The sequence below is a fragment of the Panthera onca genome, chromosome F2, assembly GCF_046562875.1.
Source record: "Panthera onca isolate mPanOnc1 chromosome F2, mPanOnc1 haplotype 2, whole genome shotgun sequence".
In the NCBI taxonomy this organism is placed as follows: Eukaryota; Metazoa; Chordata; class Mammalia; order Carnivora; family Felidae; genus Panthera; species Panthera onca.
The window spans coordinates 82323186-82340058 of record NC_138356.1 but is presented as its reverse complement, the minus strand read 5'-3'; the positions used below and the strand labels follow the sequence as shown (position 1 = coordinate 82340058).

General features: G+C 64.4%; 1 protein-coding gene across 2 annotated transcripts; it reads right to left on the bottom strand.

The window, feature by feature from the left end:
- Nucleotides 1-3426: 3426 nt before the first annotated feature.
- On the bottom strand, nucleotides 3427-13505 carry RHPN1 (rhophilin Rho GTPase binding protein 1). 2 transcript variants are annotated; one of them, XM_060611469.3, is made up of 15 exons: nucleotides 13304-13505; nucleotides 10414-10529; nucleotides 8956-9084; nucleotides 8660-8735; nucleotides 7915-7992; nucleotides 7265-7389; nucleotides 7010-7176; nucleotides 6633-6826; nucleotides 6124-6280; nucleotides 5936-6046; nucleotides 5346-5540; nucleotides 4811-4887; nucleotides 4443-4589; nucleotides 4152-4313; nucleotides 3427-3727 (listed from the first exon to the last, which is right to left on the bottom strand). In XM_060611469.3, the coding sequence occupies exons 1-15, from the start codon at nucleotides 13382-13384 to the stop codon at nucleotides 3569-3571; spliced, it is 1974 nt and encodes a 657-aa protein (XP_060467452.3). In that variant the 5' UTR covers nucleotides 13385-13505; the 3' UTR covers nucleotides 3427-3568. The 2 variants fall into 2 exon arrangements, with proteins under 2 accessions (XP_060467452.3, XP_060467453.3); XM_060611470.3 differs by having other exon boundaries at nucleotides 5936-6043.
- Nucleotides 13506-16873: the final 3368 nt, after the last annotated feature.

The window sequence follows — 16873 nt, the reverse complement described above, 5'->3', positions numbered from 1 at the left end:
GGACCACTGGTGAACCCGCCGTAGTGACAACAGGTCCCGCAAAGGCCCCGCCCGGGGAAGCCTGGAGCACAGCTGCCTTGGGCTTCCTGGGCTCTGGAACCCTCCCCACCAGCCTCCGCAGAGGCTCCTCGGACCTCTAAGCCAGCCTCCCCGTAGGGCAGGGCCGGGAGTTCAGCTCTCCCTGCTGCCTCTCCGGCTCACCCCCGCCCACATACCCCGCTTCTGGATCGCCAGGGCCCCCGGGACCACCCAGCCGTCCCCACGTAGCTACGTGAGGTCAGGGCATCTGACCGCCTTGTGAACCGACGGAGGGTTCCTGGAGCGCTGCCTCCTGTAGCCTCAGCCCCGGGCTCGGGGGCCAGTGGGACTCTCAGCGGGGTTCCTTTACGCTGGGCTGTGGCACCGATGCGGGTGCAGCTCGGGAGGCTCCTGGGCCACCCCCACCTCTTAGGGGATCAGGGGTAGACCGAGGCTACTGCGGAGGAGCCTACGCTGAGGCTGAGCTGGTGGGGGGCGAGGTGGGACAGGAGCTGGAGGAGAGTGACGGGGGAGGGACAAGGGAGCAGAGGGAAACGGGTCCCCCATCCCATGGCGCTCGCCCCTGGCCTCTGCCCCCGGCTCTCCCCTGTGGACCGCTGGGCCCCCACCCCCACCCCTCGTCCATCCGGGCCTGCGCCTCCCACGCCTCCAGGGCTCCCTTCCGCCAGCCTCTCCTCACATTAATCTCTGCGCAGCTCACTGCTGACCCAAGCGAAACAGAGTTTGCCTTTCCCCTCTCGGCAGTTTTCTGTTGGCAAAGCAAAAAGGATCGAGGCGCGCACTCACCCCCGACCTCCCCGCCCAGGGGGGACTGCTCTGGAAAATGAGATGTTCCTGCGTGGGCTGCGGGCGCACACCGGACATCCTTCCACACGCATCTCCGAGCCGCTGCACACGCGCTCGCTCCCCACGGGCCCTGCTCTGTGCCAGGAGCCAGGGAGACGGCAGCTCCTGGGTGCTGACCCTCCCCCCAGGCGGGGGTGGGGGCACACGTGTGGGACCCTCACACCAGGTCGCCAAGCCTTCCCGGGTATTCTGGGACTCGGGGGTGAGCTGCCGTGGTCTTTGGCCTGCGGCCCATCTGTGACGCAGACACAGGTGATGTGGTCAAGCCAGAAAGGGAGCTAGAGCCCGGAGGTGGGGCCGTATCGAGGAAGGCCGACGAGGTTCCAGCCGGACTGGGGAGGCCGGGGAGCACAGGCAGAGGGCAGGAGCCACGCTGGATGACGGTGTGGGGCAGCAGGGTGGGAAGACACTAGGCTCCTCACACATGTCAGAGCAGTGGATGGGCCAGGCAGGCACACGCGGTCCTCACACAGGCACGTGGTCCAACCGGGACAGCCACCGCCACCTGAGAAAGGCCTCGGTTGGGGTGGCTCTTGTGGGCGTGACCCTCCCCCCCAGCACACGCAGCAAAGGCCCGGGCCTCCTGGTTTAGCTCCCCGGCTGACACGGCCCTGAGCTGCCGAGGTCCCGGGGTGCGGGCCATGACTGACCATCGGGGCCAAGCTGAAGCTTCTGCTAGGTCCGCGACCTCATTTGCAAGGGCTCCTAGAGCAGGCCTGGGACTCTGCCTGCTTCCAGCTCAGCTGCCTAGCTGGACTAAGGAAATGCCGGGGAAACGGGGCAGGGGGGTCCGTTCCTGTGTGCCGGGAGGCAGAGGCGAACCGGCAGGTGTGGGTGGACACAGGGTGGGCCTCTCGAGTGGCTGGAACGTGCGGCTGAGCCTCCTAGCTGGCCCTGTGCCACTCGAGCTGGTCTGTACCTCGCTCGACACCTGCTCTCCCACGTGGAAGAGGGGCTGGTCACCGCCCGGAGAGGTGAGGCCCCCTCCATGTCTAGCCCTGCCTGGCCCAGGGGTTAGCACTGGGCCCAGCCTGCGCCCCGCAGCCTGGAACTCGACTGTAGGACGGCCGACCAGGGAGGAGCACCTTGCCAGCCAGGCCTCAGAGATGCCCCAGAGCTCCCTCACCCCCACCCGCCTCTGAGGGAGAGGGAGCCTGCTCCCAGCCACCCCTGCCTCCAGCCGAGGAACCCCCGGGCACAGGGCGCCGGAGGGCAGAGACGGCAGGCTGTCTGTGGGGGGCAGGGGTGCAGTCTTTGGGAAGGGCGCCCCCTCCCCACCAGCCTGGCGCGAGAGGCCAGCGGCAGCTTCTGGCCCCCAGCCCGTGCGCCCCTCTTGGGTCCAGCTTGGCGGCCAGAGGCAGGGGAGTCGCAGTGCCCTCCTGGACGAGACCTGCCAGCCCTGTCATCCCTGATTAGCGGGTAATGGCCTCCTTGAAGCACAATTTTATTAATCAAATTAGTAAGCGCCGAGGTGACCTTGGCTGGTTCTGCTGAGAGGGGCGTTCTCCCAGGAGGGGCAGGCGGGTCAGCAGGGACACACCTGGCCGCTCTCAGCCCAGGCTCAGGCTGGTGGGGCCGCCCTCCCCGACCATGAGGTCTTCGAGGCCACCTGCCTATCCACCCTCAAGGCCACCTGCCTATTCACGCCGGCCCCCACCCTGACGGTAACACGACAGCAGGAGGGAGGCGAGGCCAGTGGGGACCAGGACTCGGCCACTCCCACCGAGGGGCGGGACGGCGCCAGCAAAGAGGGGGCGGTCCTGGCGGGCAGGTAGACCTCCCGCAGCCAAGTCCTGCCTGCAGAGGCTGCTCGAGCGGGCGGCGGCCGCCCCCTGGTGGCCATGCGCACTCCCGGCCGCCCCGGCCCCCACGCCCACCCTGCGGCCGCTCCAAGTGGCTGCTCCGCGCCTGCCGCCCCCAGCCCTCCCTTCAGGGCCAAGTCCAAACCAGCCCCCCTCGGAGCTTGGCAGAACTGAGCGGGGCGGGCGGGCGTGGGGGTGGAGGGCCAGGCCCGGCCCCTGGGGAAGCACGTGAGAGGACCGGACGTCAGCCGCAGGGCCGGTTTGGGATCTATGCCTGGAGTGTGGGACACGCGGAGGGGACAGCAAGAACGGAAGTAGAGGGATCAAGGAAAGGTGTTGCGGGGGTGGGACTGGCTGGGACACTGGCCGGAGGGCAGGCCTGTGGGGTGCCAGGTGGGCTGGGTCAGTGGTGGGGTCCTCGGAAGGGGTCAGGAATGCAAGCTTGGCTTGAGGCTGACCCAGCCCGAAGGTAGGGTGTGGACAGGATGTGGATCGTTGAGGGGCAGAGGCAAAGGGCGAGTGAGGATGTGGGCCACAACCTGCCCGGACCCGACTCCAAGAAGCAGCTGGACGGCTCCCTTGGCCTGGGACGCTGCCCTACTCAGGTGGGGACGTGGGGCATGTGTGAGGACCCGGCAGCCCAGGGGCCGCATTCTGGCACCTGGGACTCCGTGCGCAGAGCAACCGTGACGCCTCCCACGTGTCGGTCCAGCGCCCAGCACCAGGCTCAGACACCTCATCTGACTCGGTCTTTAATGGGCAGCTCTGGGCACCAGGTGGGGCAGCAAACTGGCCCGAAAGTCCTTCAGGATGGAGAGGGCCGTGGAGGGAGCTGGCCCCTCGCCACCACCCTGGGCAGGAGGGGGAGGGCGGCACACAGCTCAGGGGTGTGGGGACAGCCTCCCTCTGGTCTTGCCCCTCTTGGCCTTGTGGCTCCAGCCAAGGAGGGGCCTGGGGCTGGCTCGCCCAGGAGCTGGCGGCCCCCGCCCACACTCCTTCTGGCCCCTCAGAAGCGCCCCCAGGGCTGGCCGGTGCTCCCCCTGCAATCGGGACAGAAATGGGTAAGGGTTGGCTCCCTGCCTGTGGCCAGGCTGCAGGGTGTGACCCGGGAGGTGGTGGCTGGTGCGTCAGGGGCAAGCTGGGGGTTCTGTAAGGGCAACAGGGCAGCAGCGCCCCGCAGGGGTGCCATGCTGGGGGTGGGGACCCTGAAACGGCTCCTGCAGCGCCGCCCCTGCCCGAGGTCCCCAGGAGTGTGGGCACACGGAGGCCCACCGCGGGGAGGGCTGCGGCCTCGCCCAGGGCAGGGACTCGCCGCCAGGTGGAGACCACGGCACAGACGGCCGCTGCCCAGAAGGCCACGCCAGTGAGGCTCGCCGGCGCGCAAGCTCGTCTCTCGGATGCCCTCGCAGTCGCGGGGCGTGCCGGGGCCCGGGGGAAGGCCCTCCCGGGGCCCCCGGGGCTCACCGTGCTGGGTGGCTCCGCCCTGGGCAGCAGCGTGACCACCTGCAGGCTCGCGCCCTCGTCGCCCACGCCCTTCAGCTGCGCCACCACCTCCGCGTGCTTCCACCACTTGCACGGCCGCCCGTTCAAGGACACGATGTAGTCACCCTCCCGCAGGCCAGCTGCCTGCAGGGACACGGGGGGGGGGGGGTCCTGAGTCCCACGGGGGCACCCGCCACCCCTGGCCACAGTCCCACCTGCCCCCTTCAACCCGGGGACTCAGCCCCGGCGGGGGGGGGGGGGCAGGGGCCTCACCGCGGCCGGGCCCCCGGGGATGACAGCAGCGATGAGGACGGGCGCATCTCCCCGCAACGTGAGGCCAAAGCCAGCCTCTCCCCGGGTCACGTGGACAGGCCCCACCAGCCGCCAGCAGTTCTTGGCTGAAAACACGGACAGGGGCCCCTGGGGGTGGGGTGAAGGGGCGTCAGAGGCTCTGCCGGGCCACCACAGCACCCCTCACCCCCCAATCTCTACTACATCTTGGGTCAAAAACCGGGTGTGGCAGAGGGGTGGGGCAGGGCGGGGCTAGGTCACCAGCACCGCTTGTCCAGAGTCCTCCCCCAGGACAGGGCTGAGCCGCCTGTGCTGAGGTGGGGACGGGTGACCCTGGCAGGGGTGCTCACCAGCCGGTGGAAGATATCGGTCACCTTCACCCCGGAGAAGCTGGGTGCCCTGATCTCTGGCTTCTGCTGTGTTTTAGCTGAAACGACAGAGTTCAAGGGAAAACAGAACTAGGCCTGAGGCTCAAGGACCCTAGGCCCCTGGGAGGCAGCCAGAGCAGAGCGGGCGGCCCGAGTGCGGCCTGCCATACGCACACTGGCCCCTCTGCAGACCTCGGGGACCTGGCTGCCCCCCCCCGCCCCAGGGGGCTCCGGGGTGTCTCGGCTCTCCGGCCATGCCTGCCTGCCCCTGTAAAGCAGGAGATGCTGGGGGGCCGGCCTGTGGTCCCGTCTCCCAGGCCACCGCCTCCCTGGGGCAGGAATCCACTGCGGGGATGGCAAGGCGCGGGAGAGCAGGGGGTGCGCCCGCGTGGGCTCCTTTGGAGGCCCACCGCTCCGTGGTCCCTGGAGGTGGAGTGGCCTCAACGGCAGCCACAGGTCCTGGGCCCACGGACGCCTGCTGGCTGGACACGCCCGTCCGAGGGGCTGGGCTGCTCACGTGGGATGTCGGGAGCTTCCGTGGCCTCCAAGAAGTCATCCTCTCGGTCGAGCTCCGAGTACCTGGCCAGTGAGCGCCGCAGGGCCTGGGCCAGCACGGCCTGCAGGAGGTCCACGCTCCGCAGGGCACGGCACACGGCGTGCAGCCGCAGGGCCTCCTCTTGGCCCAGGATGGCACGCTTCAGGTGGGCCTTGCCTGCGCGGGACCGAGTCGGCACACGCTCTGTGGGGCTCGCCTGGCCCGGGCCAGACCCCAGCTCTCCCCACCCCTGGACGCAGCCAAAGGAGCACGGCTGAGGGCTTCTGGGTCCATCCTGAGGGCCCGCGGGCCGCTCGGGGAGGAGCTGCCAGATGCAGAAGGCCGGGCCGGGCCGGGGAAGAGCTGCCTCCCATGAGGGCCCCCACCCGCCCAGGCTACCCGCCTTGCTCAGGCCCTGCCTGGGACTCAGCCGCCAAGGGGACCTCGGGGACGCAAGTTGGCAGCTTGGCAAGTTGCCAGACACCAGGCATGCCCGGAAGAGGTGACTCATGAAGGACGGGTCACTCGCCCCCTTCAGCGGGCCCTAGCCCCTCCGCGCCAGGCCGCCTCACCGAGCATCCTGCGCCCCTCCTGCTCCTGGGGTGCGGCGCCCGGGGGCCCAGGTGTGGCTGGGAGCCCAAGGAAGGCCTGTGAGAGTGCTGGGCAGTCCACCTCGGCCACTGCTGGGGATCAGAGAGGGCCGTGAGCCCCTCCGCACCGGGGCCTCTGCCGGCACACACACGAGGGGCAGGGCACTCACGGGGGCTGTCGCAGAGCACCGCAGCCGCGTGGTAGTGGGCCAGGGCGCGGAAGTACTCAGCCTTGACACGCACCAGGGTGGTCCAGGGGAAGGGCACGTAGTCGCGGACGGGTGGCTGGGCCATGGTCTGGTGCACCAGCCTGTACTCAGCTGCCACCTGCCAGCGCACAGGGTGGGACGCCGGGGCCTCCCCGCCCTGGGGCCCCGGCCTCCGCCTGCCCCCGGCCTGAGTCCCAGTGGCCCTGCCCTGCACCCCGAGCTGAGGCAAGCTCAGGAATCTGAGCCCCAGGGCCTGCTCTGACTGGTGCTGCCCCAGTGGCAAGGACTCAGGACCCGGGGGTCCTGACCAGCTCCAAAGACCACGAAAACAGCTGGCTTTGGGAACAAACAGGAGACACAGCCACTGCCCCTGCCCCTCCCTGCCTGGACCCCCGATCCAGACCCTCCTGCTCATCTGGCCACCGTGGCTCAGCCAGGTCTCCTGTGGGACAAGGGCTCCCTGCCCTCACCTGGGCAGCCTCCTGAGCCAGGCGCAGCTGGGCCAGGCAACCCTGGGGGGCTTCGGTGGACGGCAGCAAGAGGCCCTCAAAGATGCATTCTTGGGCCTGGGCGGTCATGAGTCGTTCCAGCATGGAGAGCGAGGCCGGGCTCATGTCGGGGCTGGGTGCTCGGGAAAAGTTCTCCCTCAGGAGGCTGAAGGCCCCTGTGGAGGGGCGCTCACAGCAGGAGGACAGGGCTGCCTGGCCCCGCCCCCCACCCCCCACCCCCAGAAAGGGCCTGTGTGTGTATCTGCTCTGCCCCACACACTCGGAGTGCTAACCCGCCTCCCCCCACCCCCCCCTCCGCACAACTGCGGCCGTGGGGCTGGGGGCCGGGCTGCCCTCACCAGCAGCCCTCTGAAAAGCTTCAATGGCGCGCCTGGTGCCCTCGGGGCAGGAGCGGTCCTGGCGAGCCCCGATCTGGGTGTAGAGGGCCCCGATGTTGAAAAGCACGCTGCCCTTCTCAAAGGCCAGGGCCCGCTGCTGGGCCGGGACTCCCGTGAGTGAGTCATACCTGTGGGTGGGTGAGGGTGGGAGCAGCAGGAGTCACAGGGCTTCGGGAAGCCGTCAGGGGAGGCCAGTGACCGCCACCCCCAACCTACCACTGGAACAGCAGCCCCAGGTTCCTGGTGGGGGCGATGAAGCGTGCGTCCAGGAAGCAGAGCTGGTTGTAGTAGGCCATGAGCAGCTCCAGGCCTGCCTCGCCTCGGCTGGGGGTCCGAATGGCCTGCGGGGCAGGCACCAGCTGGGCCTCGGTTCCCCAGACCTGTCCCACAGCACACACACCACCCTGGGACCCTTTGCATGTCCCAGCCCAACGGGAGCACCCTGGGTCTAGGGGTGTACAAGGTCCCGAAGCGGCACATCCACCCGGTCTGGGGCTGTCGTGGACCACGCGTGCCACCCCCAGGACACTGAGCACCGCGGAGAGGCCCAGGCGGGGTCCCTGGGGAGGAACAGGCACAGAGCAGCCACTCCCAGGGGGCCAGCGGTATCCGATGAGGACGGAACTTCCCTGGTGTGCACAGAGCCACGTGTGTGCCCTGGCTGTGTTTGTGTTAATGCACACTCGGGGTGTGCCTGTCTCCCCATTCTCCCCAGGGCTGCTCCTGGTGGGGACTCCTGCACAGGGCATGTCTACACTGAGCTCCTTGCCTCTGTCCCTCGCTGAGCCTTGTTTTTCCTTGTGAACTGGGGGTGGCCGGTCTCCGGGGTCTCCGGGGCAGGGAGGGGACAGGAGGAGCCCACTCACCTGCCGCAGGTCCTCCAGCTCCCTGATTTCGGCCTCATAGGAGGCACTGTCCTCTCCAAAGTGCCCAGAGATCAGCTCCTGCTTGGGGGAGGGGCAGGTGCTGGCTTTCCCTGTTCACCCGGCCCAACGTGGAGACGGGTGGTGGAGGCCCCGGGGCCCCTGGAGAAAGGCTGAGGACTGGTGTACATGTGGTGGCGGGTCCCCTCCTCTGGCCTTGGGGTCCCTCCCCCGCAGGTATGGGGTTCAGAGACTCGGTGCTGCTTCTGCTCAGAGTCCTTTCTGAGCCCCTGTAAAGCCCACCTGACGGGCAAGGGCACTGGGGCCAGGAGCTGAGGCCCCTCTCCGTGCTGCCTGCAGGGCAGCCTAGTTCATGAGCCCCCAGGAGGACCCTGGGAACCGGCAGGTTTTCACAGCGGAGGCTCTGACTGGACGGGGCAGCCCCAGCCAGTGCCGACTCTCAGAGCGACGGTGGGGGAACCCTGTGGCCAGCGTGGGCTTTCAGCAGGATGCCTAACTCTGCCGTATCGATCCCACGGTGGGCTCTCCTCCAACACCCGTCCGACCAGAATCTCCCACAGCCTGAGCAGGCCCGGCAGCCAGCCGGAGTCAGACCTCCCCCTCCCTCTGGGCCTGTTTCCTCTTCTGTTCAATGCGATGGCTGCCCCAGGGAGCCTTGGCGACCCCTTCTGACCCCAGGGGAGGACCACGTCCCACCAGACCCCGGGGCTCACAGGTCAGCACTCACCCTCAGGGGTGTGGACCAGTCCAGCTCCTTGGTCTCCTTCAGCCCCAGGGGGATCATAGGGACACTGACACCTTCGCTGGAACCAGAACCGTTGAGCCCAGACTCTAAGGCTGGACCCTGCCGTGCCCAGTGGCCACCCCCTACTTCTCCGGGCACACATAACCCCCCTTCCCGATTCTGATACGTGTCTCGCACACACACGGCACAGCACTCAGGTGCCGCCCTGGAGGGTGTCTTGCGCGTGCGCACCACGTCCTCCCCCACGCCCACCGGCCCCCGCACATGCGCACACGCACCCCGCCGGCCGGTCCCCCTCCGCACTGCCGTTGAGCTCCTCGAGCTCCTCCTTCAGCAGCTGCAGACTGGAGTTGACGTAGCGCAGCTCCAGGGCCACTGTCTCCCTGACCCAGGCGTTGCTGGTGGCTCTGGGGGAGGGAGGCCAGACTGAGCTGAAGCCCTGCTCTGCAGGCGGACCATGCGCCCCTGGGCCTCGCGGCAGCCCCTGTGCCAGCCTGGGCTCCAGAGTGCCGTGCCCCCGGGGCCCAGCCCCCATGGAGGGGTGCGGTGCGGTCCCGGGCCCACCCCCTCTTCTCTGAGCCCCCCTGGAGTTCGTGCAAATTCCTGTCCACGTGGATACTTGGTGACTCTGGCCCAGGGCATAGCTCTCGCCTCCCACCACCTCTCTCCTTGGACGCGGGCTCTGGCGCGCCTTCCACAGTGACACAAAAACAACTTTCCCAAAGGGTGGGAGTCAGCCCCTCTCTGTGCCTACATCTGGGCAGCTGGCAGACGAGGCGGTGGGTCCCCAGGAAGGCCAGGTTGAGAGCTGGGGTGGGGTAGACGGGGATGCAGGGCGGCTAAGGAAATGGAGGGGCCCCTTGGGCCCAGCAGAGCTGCATCCTGGAGCCTATCCGCCAGCTCTGTGCACACTGGCTGTGGCTCTGACAGGTGGGACCATCATCCTGGGCCACCAGCCATGCAGTGGGCTCACGGAGACATGGGTGAAGGTCTGAGCTGATGTGCAGCTCGCTAAGGAAGAGGCACCTCTTCAGCCTGGAGGACGCTTTCCTGGTCCTCAGTCTTTTTTTTTTTTTTTTTTTTTTAATTTCTTTAATTTTTATTCATTTTTGAGAGACAGACAGAGCACCAGCAGGGAGGGGCAGAGAAAGAGGGAAATACAGAATCGGAAGCAGGCTCCAGGCTTGGAGCTGTCAGCACAGAGCCCGACGTGGGGCCCGAACCCACGAACCGCGAGATCATGACCTGAGCCGAAGTCAGACGCCCAACCGACTGAGCCACCCAGGTGCCCCCCGGGTCCTCAGTCTTGGGACACCTGTCACAGTTCAGCCTAAAGGGTGCCTCTCCTGAGAAAGCCCTGCTGGTCACCACATAAATCACAGCCTCCCACACTGCACACCAGCCCCCCCTCCAGCACCACAAGGAACTTGGCTGACCCTGCGCTGACCACTGCCAGTGAGGTCCACCAAGGTAGGGGCCTGGGTTGTCTGGGAGGGTTTCATTTGACCAGCATGGCTGCCCCAGACCCCGGTGGGAGGCCCGGCCCCTCCTCCTGGGAGCCTACAATGGCCGTAGTCACCTGCTCACACGTCCGTCTCCCAAACCAGACCACACGGTCGGGCACCTGCCTGGGTCTCTGCCTGGCTCCCATCACCCCACATGGGCTGGCTTCCAGGGGGCCTCAGGGGACAGCAGCACCACTGTCCCGAGGGATGGGGGCGGTGGCGGGCACTCACCTGTACAGGTTCTCCGCGCCTGTCCGCATCCGCAGCTCCTTATTGATCTGCTGGTGGACCTGGGCCCTGCGGCTCTGCAGGCGGCCACGCAGTGTCTGTGCCAGGGGGTCACAGCCCTGTGGAGAGGCTGTAGGTCACAGGGGCCAAGCCACGCCTCTGTCAACAGCTCACGAATGCCAGAGGGCTCTCGAGGGTGGGGAAGGCGGCGGTCGGCACAGGTGGGGCCCGAGCCAGCTCCCCAGGCAGCAGTGGGGCCAGGCAGGCCGAGTTGAGGCAGGATCCCGGGATCCCAGAAAGAAGGGGGGTGGGGTGGTCAGGGCAGGAAGCACACAGAAGGCGGGGGACAGGGCTGGACCGGGGCCCCACGAAGAAGCTGGGCCGATCCTGTGGAGCCAGCACCAGTGTGCCGGGGCTCTGGGAGCCTCTGGCGGGAGGTGGCCAACTGCTCGGCACATATCCTTGTGTGCCTTTGAATTTCATTCCATAACCCCATAATCTACTCTACCCGCACATTTCTAGCATGAGTTCTAGCACGGCCACGGGGGGATGACCCAGCCTGGCTCCTGCCAAGGTGCTAATGGAAAGGGGCCTGCCCATGGGGTGCTGGAGGCTGGCTTTCAGCGCTCCCCGTGGCACTCGGCCCACGGTGACCCTGGGATACGTGTCTTGATATGTGATACGAAGGTATCACCCCAGCTGGCTGTTTACGTGTGGGATCCCTTTGGGCAACTGCTCAAAACCACAGGCAGGCCCAGAGTCACTCAGCTCCCAGGCAGCAGGCCAGGCCTCCCGACTGCCCACTGGCCACCTCAGGCACCGCTCCTCATTACACGGGACAATCCTGCAGGGCTGCCGGTGTCGGGGTCCCAGGCAGGAGAGCTGGGTGGCAACTGAGACCAGAGATGGGGGTTCCCAGCCACAGTGATGCTGCAGCCGGGTGACTAGAGGCTCTGGCCAGGGAAGCCGAGGGGCTTCCGCCAAAGGGGGCTTGGGTGGCTTTCAGGGCTGCAGTGGGACACGCGGCCGTGGCCACCGTGCTTCCTCCTAGCCATTTAAGGGCCTTCGTCTGGGACAGTCACCAGCCCTGGAGTTAGGAAGAACTTCCCAGAATGCACCTTCCCTGGGCAACGTCCCCATAGGTGGTCACAGAGCCTGAACAGAGTGGCAGTGAGGACAGTGCCTCCAGGAAGCTGCCCCAATGGCAGGGACAGGGCTTTATTCAGGCAGTGCTGAGGTCAGGCCCCTTGCAGTGTCCACTGTCTTCCTCATATTTGAGGAAATGTGGCCTATTTTCTTTAATATGCACCCCCCTGCTGGCAGGCAGGGGCAGTTTCAGACCTTTTGGGGGCTATATCTTGTCCCACTCCCTCGATGAAGGCACCCTAAAGGAGACCTCACAGCCTCTCAAGAGGAAGGCCCCTGGTGCACAATCACCTCAGATTATGGCTCAACACCCCCTCAGATTCCAGCATGGATGGTCAAGAGAGAAGAGAGATCAATCAGAGAGGACCTCCCAGAGGCGGAGGCATTCTCCTGGGAGGCCTTCTTGTGATCCTTAGGTAACGGGAGAGGAGGCTTGTTCCAACTGAACAACAAGAGAGAGAACACTAGATGTGGAGGGCTCCCTGCTCTGGGCCCTCGGGCAGGACCCTCATCTGTACATCTCAGGGGGGCGCCAAGAAGGAAAAAGACAAAACATGGCCCTCCTCTCTCTGCTCTGCTGTCTGGCTCTCTTCCTGCTGGCCTGTGCCTCTTCTCCACGGTGCACGTCAAGACCGCTCTGTGAACGAGGGAACGAGCCAAGGAGGTGGGCAGTCTCCCCTCCAAGAGGCCCGAGGACCTGGGGAGGGAGGAGCAGGCCACAGCCAAAGCTACATCGCTCCCCTTCTGAAGCAAAGCTCCAGCAGGTTCTAGAGGTTCTGGGCCAATAGCCATGTCCATCTGCCCAGGGAGGGGGCTGGTCCCTATGCTGGGCAGAAACCATTAGCTCAGGAGGGCTGTCCTCATCAACACCACTCGTCTGCTCCTCAATGTCAAGTGCTCCTGGAGAGATGTGTTGGAACGGGGAGAATGCAGCCTCGGAGCCCTGCCGCACCTGCACAGGCCTGGTCTGGACGCTGGGACAGCCAGTGGGTGACTCCCGGGGAACACCCAGGCTCCAGGCTGCAGAGAGGGGCAGCCTGAGTGCCCCATCCTTCCCAGCACAGATTTCGCAGGTGTCCGCTCCCACCCCTTTCCAGAGCTTCCCCACTACTCCTGGAAATGGTCCTTGGTCCAGAGTCAGCGAAGCAGGATTAGGGACCTCAGAGGGGGAGGAGGTGTGTGGGAAGTGAAGAAACGGACAAACTGTCTATCTGTGAAGTCCTCCAGCCATTTCCTGTTCCTGGGAGGCTCCAGCTGCCTGCCGCTGAAAGTTTCGTCAAATACAGAGCTAGGTGCCCAGGGCAAAGCTGAGCAGCCTGGAGAGAGGGAGGGAAAAGCTAGGAAAGGAGGAATGACGGGCACCCGGAACTAGCACAAGGGCCACGGGCTGTCACAGACCAGAACCCAACACCTGCGGTGGAACGGGGCCCGGAGCGTCCTCCAGAGCGTGGGAGAAAACGCTGAGCTGGACTTGTGTTCCCACCCTTTGCTAGAAGGCACAGAAGCCCAGCTCAGGCAGGTAACGCGGGCTCGGCCTTTCCACCGAGCCTCAGTTTCCCCAGAGGTCAGCCCAGCTGGCCTCTAGGGGCGAGAGAAGTGGGTTGCTGCCACAAGTCTTGCAGCGCGCTCAGACCTGAGAAGCCAGCGCCGACTGACTGCCACCGCCGGCGGCAGGTGGCGGGCAAAAGCGGGCCGGGGGTCCGGGACCCGTCCTCCCGGCGACCCCCGTCCCCGCGGACGCGCCCACCTCGCGAACGCTGCCGGCCGGTTGCAGCCGCGCACTCTCCTCGCCGGAACCCGGGTCGTCCGTCCTCTCCTCGGGGATCATCGCCGCCCGCCGCTCGGGCCTTGCCCGCCTGGAAGCCGAGGCCGGCACAGGTCCCTCCCGGGCACCGCGCAGGGTCCCCCACTGTTCTCTCCTCGCGGGTGGCGGGCGCGGGCCGAGCGTGCGAAACTTCCCCTTGCCCAATCGGCGGCCGCGACGACTCCAACGGACAGCAGCGCCAGCCAACCAGAGAGCGAAGAAGGCGGGCCCCGCCGACCAGGCCCCGCCCGCGCGACCGCGGAGTCCCGGGGGAATGCGGTCGCCCCTGGCAACCGCCCGGCCCGACGCCGCGCGGCCGGGCGGGGCGCAGACTGCGCATGCGCCACGGCGTGCGCTCAGCGAGCGGAAAAGTTAGGGAAAAAGGAAAAAAGCAACTCCCAAAAGCGTCCGGCCCGACCTCCCGGGCGCCTGCGTGCTCGGCTCCCTGAGCCGACTCCGCAGGCTGGCACGTCGCCGGCTCGTCCCGCCCCCAAGGCAACAGCGGCCCTCCGAGGAGCTTGTCCAGCGCGTCGGCAGTGGGGGGCTCAACGGGTTCGCTGCAGCGAGCGCTGGTGCGAGTCCTCCAGCGACGCCGCTTCCCTCTCCGCTCAGCAGGCGCGGCCCGCCGGCATAGCTCGCTGCCAGAAGCTGCCTTCGAAGCGCTCCCCGGAGCCCGGCCCCCGCAACCTGCTTCCACAAACGACTTCGAGAACCAGCTGGCCTCCAGGACCAGCCTGGCCCGCAGAGACGGCCTGCTTCCGGAGCCTGCCCTCCCTGCGGGCCGGTCCTAGCGGTGTACCTCCACGCGGGTCCCGGGTCACTGTGGGACCCACTCAGAGTTCCTGTGAGGCTCCCCTCACCTAACGACACCCCCTTTGTAGGGGCAGGGACGCCGTGCACAAGCAGGAACCACGCCAGTGTCCCTCGAGGCCCTCCGAAGTTCCAGCCTTCCCGTCCAGGTCCCCGCTGCTGAGCCCGGGCTCCATCCCCCCCCCCACCCCCCCCCCCCCCCCAAGCACGCGCGGGAGCCTGCGGTCCGCAGAGCTAAACCCTGTAACCAGGCCTCTTGGCCTGCCCTGGCCATCTCATGCAACAACAGCAACAAAATAAGGCGGGTGACTTGAAGGAATATAAAAAGTAATCCTAGAATATTACCTGACTCAGCTGTGCATTCTTTTTCATAGCCATCATAATGTAATCAGATGTCCTGGCATCTTGACCCCGGGGCAATTATAACTTGATTCTATCAGGAGGAGAGAGGTGAAGGAGGAGGAAGACAGGCCAAATGGAGAGGACAGGTGGAGATGCTGACATTTCATCCTCCGAGGTCCCTGAGTGACGCCTAAATCAGGAAACAGTGCTCCAGACGCGGGAGCATGTGGTTCAGAACTGTGGGATTCAGTACCAAATCACCAGCTCCAAGAGCCACAAGGGGCTGCGGCGAGAGAGGCAGCAGGGCGCCCCGGAGGCTGCCGTTCTGCTGAGTGGTTCTGGCAGAACCATACGCTTGGTGGAACTGAGCCTTCCATAGCAAAGCATCCCCAGAGCTTGTTTTCTAGGGGGTGCATGCTTAGGAATTGGCAGCCAAGAACATCCAAAGTAAAACAACCATTTGCAAGTGAAGAGACATTTCAAACAAGGTCTGAATGGAAATTTAAAGCACAAGCTGCACGTTACAAAGTACCTACGAAGTAAATAACAGTATATAAAATGTATGGAATAAACCAAAGGAAATTCTGCAAACTTAATTGAGTTTATTGCCTGTACACAGGTGTGTGTGTATATGTGTATGTGCATATACGTACATACATGAAATAAATTAACCAAACCAAAAGATGGTACAAACAGGAAATTACTAAAGACTAAAAGTTGACCTCAGTCATATAACAAACAAGCTGAGTGTTTGGGAAAAAACAAAGTTGATAAATCCTTGAGAGGCCCGATCGGCAGCAAGGAGAGACTGTATCAACCAGGATCCACTTTTGACTTTATGAGATCGGAACACAGTTGTTTAGCTGTGGACGTTTAGCTGTGTTTCGGGGTGAGACGTTTCTTATTTTTCCCCAGATCATCATTCAGAAAGGGTGGTGGAGGCCCCAGGGTGTGGCCACAGGGTCTCCACTCCCAGGTTCCTGCAGTTTGCTTTCAGCCTCACAACAGAGACCAGTTATTCCTCCTCAGAGCTCATTTCTGTGTTCCAAGGAGGAAAGAGAAGGAGGAAGTGTCAAAGAGCAAAGCAAAACATTCCCCCAGTTCCCCCAGAACTTGGTCACATGGCCACACCTGGCCACGGGGAGGCCAGGAGTTCCAGCTGACACACTGTTGTTCCACACACAACCAGGCTGTCACTCGGGACCATGAGGCGTGGCTGCCTCGGAGGGAAAACACAAGTACAGCACGTGAAGAAAGGAAAAAGAACACTAACCAAGCCTCAGGGAAGATTTTACAAACTTAGCAAACATCGTGAACGTCAACTGGAAGGTCTGGAGAAATGGATGTATCAAGACTTACATGACCAGAGTTGACCCAAGAAACGGGAGCAGACAAGAAGAGACCAATAGCACAGACTCTAAACTGCTAAAGGGGGCACAGACTCTGACAGCCTATCCAGTCTATCCAGTCTGCAGACAGCACCTGCAGTGTCGCCTGTCAAGGGATGCCGGTGTCCTTGACTCAGCCAGGCTAAAACGCCAAATCTGATGAAAAGAAACCACAAGACACCGTGGATGGGTTTCATCAACAAACGTAAGCTGCAGACTTTGTTGATGGCCTGGCCCCACCCACGTGCCCCACCCGTCGTCGTCGTTGCCAAATCTCGTGTGACCACCTCCTTAGTGAAGCCACGCGCTCCACGGAAAGATGGCCGGTCTCAGCCCCAGAAGGTGTAGACCACGGGTGTATAGACGAAGGGTGCTGGAACCATGGCGGTGGGGGAGACGCTGTCAGAGGCTGGGGACGTTAAATGTCCTGCAATGCCTGTGCACACCAGTACAGACTCGCTGTCCCAAATGCCAGTAGAACATAGTGATCTGCAGAGGTCACCCTAGGACTTCAGCCAGCGATTGATCTGCGCCCATAGGCTTAGGATGCAGTTTTGCCCGGTTGGTCAAGAGGGGAGTCTTCAGGGTACTCCCTGGAGAGGCCCATAGGAGGAAGCTGTCATTACTGGGTGCAACGCCCAGAACCGTGTGGCCATCTTGCGACCGTATGTCCACAGACATACTGAGGGTGGCGGAGAACTGGGGCCCTGAGACTCCGCTGGTTTCTGATTTGCTGAAATAACCAATCTTCTTTTCAACCCAGTTGCCGCAAGTTGGGCTTCCTGATATTTAAAGCCAAAGGTGTCCTAACTCAACACAGATATACAACTTGAATATAAGTAACAGCACATCAGGTCTGGCAGTGTGTTCATGTTTAATGCTCCATGACCAAGTAGGTCCCACATTAGGAACCCACCAGCCGGGGTGATCTCACCAACAGATGAGCAGAAGAAAAGCTGTGCAGTAATCTCCA